Source organism: Nannospalax galili, unplaced genomic scaffold (assembly GCF_000622305.1).
Source record: "Nannospalax galili isolate Female #2095 unplaced genomic scaffold, S.galili_v1.0 scaffold507, whole genome shotgun sequence".
NCBI classification, from domain to species: Eukaryota; Metazoa; Chordata; class Mammalia; order Rodentia; family Spalacidae; genus Nannospalax; species Nannospalax galili.
The window spans coordinates 50,158-57,905 of record NW_008356261.1 but is presented as its reverse complement, the minus strand read 5'-3'; the positions used below and the strand labels follow the sequence as shown (position 1 = coordinate 57,905).

General features: G+C 41.6%; 1 protein-coding gene across 1 annotated transcript in view; it reads left to right on the top strand.

Moving 5' to 3' along the window:
* Positions 1-4,763: 4,763 nt before the first annotated feature.
* The window catches only part of LOC103751050 (zinc finger protein 345-like), a 13,839-nt gene continuing 10,854 nt past the window's right edge, over positions 4,764-7,748 (top strand). Inside the window, exon 1 of the mRNA XM_008854350.3 lies at positions 4,764-4,892. Coding sequence (XP_008852572.1) covers positions 4,857-4,892 — 36 coding nt within the window. The 5' untranslated portion in view covers positions 4,764-4,856. The remainder of the gene's footprint in view (positions 4,893-7,748) is intronic.

Below are 7,748 nucleotides of genomic sequence, written 5' to 3'. Positions count from 1 at the left end.
ATGTAACCAGCAGCCTCACAGTCTTGCTACCATGCCTTCCCCACTAAGAATGGCTATAATTAAAAAAAGAAAGTGCTGATGAGTAGGAGAATAAAAGGAAAACTTTCACATTGTTGCTTAGGCTGCAGATAAGTAGAGACATGATGGAAAACAGTATGTAAATTCTCCAAATTAAAAATAGAGTCACCATATATTTCAGTTCCATTACTGGAAATATATCCAAAGGAAATGAAACCATTGTGTCCAAAATACATTTTCATGGCCATGTTCATTGCAGCACTGCTTACAATAGCCAAGAAATGGAAACAAACTGTTTACCAACTTATGAACAGATAAAATGTGGTATAAGCACACAATGGAATACTATTCAGTCATAAAAAGAATGAAATCCTGTTATTTGCAACAACACAGATGGAACTGGAGATCTGTTGTAGAATGTGGTCCTCTGCACTGAGCAACTGCCTTCTTCCTGATATCATCTTTACCTACTAGCAAGAGTCCATCATGATCAAGATTGTGGACTGTACATTCCCTCATAGATGGAGGGGGTGGGGAGGGTCATTGGACCCTTACCTGAGTTTCCAGCCACTCTGTCCAGATATTTGTATGCAATTCTGCCTTGACTGCATGTGGCCTCAGGGTAGAGTATACATGCTGGGGAAGAATAACAAAGAGGAGGTGGCTCCATCCATGATGCCATCAGAGAGGCATCGTCTATGCTGGGTGCAGGCTTTCCAGGGCAAATGCTTTAGGGTCACTCATGCTCCTGCCAGCAACCCCTCACCCATGCTCTATACATAAGCCCAATAAACTCATTGGTTCCTTAGGGTGTCCTTTGGCAGAATCTTACTTTGGTTTGTTGTTGAGACCTTATGAGGAGGGGGTTAGATGTTGTTTATAACTCCCCAGGGAAGGAATTTTCACAAGATCATTATGTTAAGTGAAATAAAGCAGACATAGGAAATACTAAATAATTTCACTCATGTAAGGAACCTAGTAAAAAAATTGTTTTCATGGTAGTTGAAGCTACAGTGGTAGTTATTGGAATTCAGGGAGAGTTGGCAGGTATAAGGAAATGCTGATCATTTAAAAAATATTTTATTTATTATTTTTATTTTATGGTATGTGCGTATTGCCTGCATGTAGGTAAGTGCACCCGTGTCATGCAATGCCCGTGGAGGACAGAAGAGGCTGTTGGATCCCCTGGAACTGGAGTAATGGACAGTTGAAGCTGCCATGTGGGTACTGGGATTTGAACCCGGGTCTTCTGCAAGAACAACCAGTGTTCTTAACCACTGAGCCATCTCTCCAGCCCCAAATGCTGATCATTTTGAGAGCAAGAAAATTTTGCTATGTTATTCTGCAGTAAGGTAACTACATACAATAATGATGTACTATAAACTTTAAAAAGCTTGAAGATTTTTGAAAGTTTTTACCATAATAATAAATGTTTGAAGAGATAGGATATGACTCTCAGGGTTGGAGAGATGGCTCAGTGATTAAGAGCACTAGCTGCTCTTGCAGAGGACCTGGGTTTGAGTCCCAAAACCCACGTGTGGCTAACAACCATCTAACTCCAGCTCCAGGGGATCCAATGCCCTCTTCTGATCTCCACAGGCATTGCACAACACAGGTGTACCTACCTATATGCAAACAATACATTGATACACATAAAAAATAATACATAAAATACTTTTTAAAAAGATATAACTTGGGCAGGGTGTGGTGGTGCATGCCTTTAATCCCAGCACTTGGGAGGCAGAGGCAGCTGAATCTCTGTGAGTTCAAGGCTAGCCTGGTCTACATAGCAAGTTCCAGGCCAGCTGGGACTACAGGGAGACCCTGTCTCAAAAAGACCCCAAAAAATCCAAAATGACTCACATGATTTATACATTACACAATGTGTACATATGTCAAAACATTATATGTCGCACCATTAATATGTACAATTTTTATGTTATCAGTTAAAATATACTTGAAAATGTGCTTCCACAAAATCATGTAAAAAGGTATTCGCTGGATTGAAAGTGCAACCAAACTGATGTTTTCTGTGGTCTGTATCCCCATCTGAAGCATGAACAGGTTAGAATTAATTGCTTTTGTCAATATTTAATAATTTTAATTATGTATACGTGTCTCTGTGTGTACATGTGTGCAGGTGCTCTCAGAGGCCAGAAGAGGGTGTCAGATCCCCTGGAGCTAGAGTTACAGATGGTTGTGAGCCCCCATGTGGGTGCTGGGAACTAAACTCAGATACTCTGAAGAGCAGCAAGAGCTCTTAACTGATGAACCATCTAGCCAAGTCCCTAGAATTATTTTAAAAACAGAAACAAAAATTCTCTTTTCTCCATGTTCATGCTACCATTTGTTATTTATTTTTCAAATATTTGCCAACTTAAAAATCTTGACTTTCTCTAAAGATTATTGAGAATCTTTTAAAGTGCTTTTTGGTCATTTCATCTGTCTTTTTTCAATTCTTAAAATATGAATAGAAAATTTTAAAAAATTTAAATTTACACTTGGACTTTACATTGTATATGTATTAGACATTGTTGCCTTAGGGGATTGCTTCTAATTTCAAAACTCAAGTTGCTTACTTGGGTCCACAAGTAAATAAATGCAGGATAAAAAGCTTGGCTGTTCTGCTTTCATTTTCTTTCTTTTCTTTTTTCTTTTCTTTTTGAGACGGTCTCCCTGTAGCCTCATCTGGCCTGGCACTCACTATGTAGACCACAGTGGCCTCAAACTCACAGGGATCCACCTGCCTCTGCCTCCCGCATGCCAGGATTAATTTTTATTTATTTATTTTATCAGTCTCATTTTGGCAGCTTTCTATCAGCTTTTATAATGTCCTGTTTCAGACCCTGCAAAAGGTGCCTCTTCTTGACTTCCAGAAACTACAGGACTGATAAATCTGAAAAGGAACCAAAATTACTTATAAGCAACTGGGGAACTTAGGATAGGCCAGCCTCTGAGGGCGACTGAGACTTCTCAGTGCAGCAGGAGTCATCATGGAAACCAGCTTGCTCCTCTCAAGTGTGAAAGAAAGTTCCCAGGAAGAACTCCTGCACCTTGGACTGAATTTCCTGCAAGGCTTACCAACTGATTATCACTCCCAAGATTGTGGAGAGTCTGGAATGTTGCAGATCCAGAGCCTAGTCACAAATGATCTGGGGACATCTTTAACCCCATAAATAGCCACACCTTGCCTACCTCTGTTTCTGAATTAACATTCTTGTGACTAATAAAATGTATTAACTTAGCAGACCACCAGGTCTCACCAATCAAAGGCTAAGAATGTCATCAGATAGCATCTGAGACCTATAGTAGAAAACCCCTCACTTTGCCATGATCTGCCTACTAAATGTATCCACCAATGAATTTGGAAAATGTCTTGATTTATCACTCTTCTTTTTTAAAAAAAATATTTTATTTTTAAATTTTTAAAAAATGTGTATGAGTGTACTGCCTGCATGCAAGTGCACCTGTGTCATGCAATGCCCTTGGAGGTCAGAGGAAGGCACTGGATCTTCTGGATCTGGAGTTATGGATGGTTGTTAGCTGCCATGTGGGTGCGGGGATTGGAAGCTGGGTCCTCTGAAAGCGCAGTCATTGCTCTTAACTCCTGAGCCATCTCTCCATCCCCAATTTATCACTTTTCTTTGTTCTGTTACTATAAAAATGGAATATAACTGTTACCATGCCAGAACATGGAATTTGGGGTAACCTGAATCTGTGTTCCTGGGCCATGGTCACTCATATTTGGCTCCAGAATAAACTATCTCTTAACCCCTTTGATGTGAGAGTTATGCTTTTGCGTTGACACAGCTAATAACTTTTGAGATCACCTTGCAGAACTACAACTGAGATAATGATAAACAGACCAGGACTGCTTAACTGTGCATACCTTTAGTCTCCTTCCTCAATTCTTCCTTTAGTTAAGCCTAAATCTCACATTGGCACCTTAAAGACAGACTTGGGGATCACTAGAATCCTTTATTTATTCCTTTCTCCTATGTGTACACAGATTAAATTCTTTGCTCTGCTTTTCTTTAAAAAAGATCTTAGTGTGTGTGTTTGTGTGTGTGTGTGTGTGTGTGTGTGTGTATGACTGTAGCGCCCAAGGAAGCTAGAAAAGAGCTGGAGCTTCAGGTGGTTGTGAGTCACCTGATACATGTGTGGGAAACCAAACCCAGTTCCTTTGCAGGAGCAGTATCTACTTTCAGTTGCTGAGCTGTCTCCAGCCATCTTATTTTGCTTTTCATTCTTAACCCATTTCTTTGGTTGTAACTGGGACTATGGCCTAGCCTAGCCTTTTGGGGCTGGAGTTAAGAGTTTTTCCAGTAACACCAGAGACTGGAAAAGGTAATAAAATTTAAAATTAATTATCATTATACTCATTCTATTTGTAACTACAGATAAATGATTCATAAATTGATATGACTTTATATATAAAGTCAAATTAAAATGTCCACTAATGTGATTAGGCCCTCCTGGTGTAAGCTCTGCCTTAAAATAGCTGCAGCCAGAGGACCAAACCTGAGCAAAACCACCAAATCCAACCTCAACCAAACCAGCTGCAACTAAGAAACTTGCCTTTTGGGTCCCAGTCAGCCACGGGTTTGTGACATTTATGGTTATTCAAGGTCAGAGGAGTTGGGGGCATGAAGTCTTGTCTAATTAGAGGTGTTGTTTGAGAAGTGGCCAATCAGGCACGTAGTCAGAACGGTGGGTTGGCTTTCAAAATCTCGCGGGCTTTCGCTGGAGCCCGCCATCTTGGGCTCCTTTTAGAGAATCAGCTTTTCTGCTTCTGAGCCTAAGAGGTCGCTGGGCTCTACGTTGCTCTTGTGACCTGCATGGCGGGCCCTGGATACCTCGGAAGCCAGGAGATGGTGAGTGTCCGCTCAGCGACCTGAGAGGACCCGGCCTCTTGCATGTCTGCGGCAGAATCAGCTGCTGGGCAAGCGGGACTTGAGCACTGGGGCTGCGCGGGCAGGGAGACCCCGGCGACCCTTCACGTCCCCTGTTTACCGGGGCTGGGCCGGCAGTGGCCGGTCAGGTCCTCTGTGCACCGGGGCTGGGCCGGCAGCATCTTGTCAGATCCACTGTGCACCGCGGCTGGGCGGGCAGCATCTTGTCAGATCCACTGTGCGACCGAGGCTGGGCCGGCAGCATCTTGTCAGATCCATTGTGCACCGGGGCTGGGCCGGCAGCATCTTGTCAGATCCACTGTGCACCGGAGCTGGGGCGGCAGCAGTTCCCTGGCAAACGGTCAATTATACCTGCGTAACCAGGAGGGTCTCAGAAGAGGATCCCTATAGGCTTGTGTGGTCGGGTCCTGGAGCTGGACAGCTTGAGGATTTCTTTCTGAGACCTCCATTCTGGTGAAACTGGGATTTTTTTAAAAAAAGACTTTTTGTTTTTCTTTATGTGTGTATGTGTGTGTCTAAGGCCAGAAGAGGGCGTTTGATCTCTTGGAACTGGAGTTGCAAGTGATTGGTGAACTGCCTAATATGGGTGCTGGGAAATGCTGTTCTCTGGAAGGTCAGCAGGTGCTCCTGACCTCTTAGCCATCTCTCCAGCCCCATGAAGCCGGGGTACTTGACTGCCTAGAAAAGAATTTCAGGGTGAAGTAGACTTGGAATTTAAGAAATAATTTTTTCCCCTTACACACGTGCACAGAATCCAGATGTCAATTTCTGGTGTCTTCCCCTTAGGCTCCCCACCTTATTTTTTGAGACAGGGTTTATCACTGAACTTGGGGCTCATCTATTAGGCTGGACTGGCAAGCCCTAGGGAATCCTCCTGCCTCTGTCTTCCCAGCACTGGGATTACAAGTGCCCTACCTGGCTTTTTACACGGGGATCCAAACTCAGATCCTCAAGCTTGCACCAAGCACCTTACCTACTGGATCATCTCTGTCCAGTTTTCCTGCCAGTGTACCTTGTATTTAGAACTTACAAACCTTGAGCCGGTATGGTGACAGCTCACCTTTAATCCCAGCACTTAGGAAGCAGAGGCAGAGGTCAGAGGCAGGCAGATTTCTGTGAGTTCCAGGCCAGCTGGGACTACAGGGAGCCGCTGTCTCAAAAAGACCAAATAAATAAATAAATAAATAATTAATTAAATGGACTTGCAGACTTTGAGTTTTCTACCTTTCATAGTCCCAATGTTTTTTTTTTTTTCCCCCACCTACTTTATTTTTCTTTCATGTTAGGCCTAGCACTTTAAAATATTCCTATTTAATTAGTAGGAGTCTTTCCTGCATTCTTTCACCCAAGTATTGCTCTATGCTATAAACAATTCTTGTCTTGAATTAATGGTCTGTAGTATTAAAGATGTCCTTTTGAGAAATGAACATGAGAGCATTGGTACCCTAAATTTCTTCTGTAAAACATGTAGTGTTTGCATTCTATATGGGTCTCCATCAACTGTATGGGTTAATATTAGTAAGAATTAATAAAATACACATTGAACGAGGATTATAATAATTAGTCATTATACTTAGTCTTGAAAGACTCGTTGTTTAGAACTCTGGAGAAAGTCTGTTTAAATACCTTATTTGTGGTTACAGGTCATGGAGACAGCACACAGCTTGAACTTTATGTAAAAGTGATGTCTTTTCAGGAATAGAATAATAACATGCCTACTTTTTTTGCTTTCATGCTGCCGTTATATCTCGGCAGTGATAATGACTCCTCTGTGTATTGACACTTGTTACCAGTTTGTTCTAGTACAGCTGATTAAACTTCACTTACTTGGTTAATGTGCTGTCTGCCAGATTTTCCATTACAGTGTTGTTTTTTTTGTTTATCATTATTTTGGGGAGTTTCTTAGATAACCTTCACAAGCCATCATATTTACTACAGAAACTCATTTGACTTTCTCTGCTTTTGAGGAACGAAGGCTCTCACATTTGTCTATTGAAGGTACTGGCTTTACTGGTGGAGGTCCTAAAACAGACTTTACTATGCAGGTTTTCGTTTTATTATATCTTCATGTCACAGACATACATTTCTTTGTTACTTCCTTGTATTTTCAGCAAAAATAATAACTATTTCCAAATGTTTTAAAAGTAAAAATATATAGTTCAAAACAAATAGTGAATGATGGGAAAAATTAGAGAAAATGCAAAACTCAAATTTTAGCTCTTATTTTCTATCCTTAAATGTACATGTCTTTTTTTAAAATTTTATTTTTTATATTTATGTGTATGAGTGTGTTGCCTGCATGTATGTAAGTGCACCCATGTCATGAAATGCCCACAGAGATTAGAAGGGAGCATCGGATCTCCTGGAACTGGAGTTACATACAGTTGTCAACTGCCATGTTGGTGCTGGGAATTGAACCTGGGTCCTTTGCAAGAGCAGTTAGTGGTCTTAACTTCTGAGCCCTTTCTCTAACCCCAAATGTGCATGTCTTCATAGTGGTCTAAAAAAAGCAAAAGCAGTGCTGGAGAGATGGCTCAGTGGTCAAGAACACTCGTTGTTCTTGCAGAAGACCCGGTTGGACTCCCAGCACCCACATGGCAGCTAACAACTGTCCATAACTCCAGTCCCAGGGGATCCGACAGCCTCTTCTGACCTCCGAGAGCATTGCACAACATGGGTGCACTTACCTACACGCAGGCAATGCACGCGTATACATAAAATAAAAATAATAAGTAAAATGTCTTAAGAAGTTAAAAAAAAAGCAAAAGCATAATTCCCATATTTTGAGTTTTGCTTGATAACGTGCTTCTTTTCTTC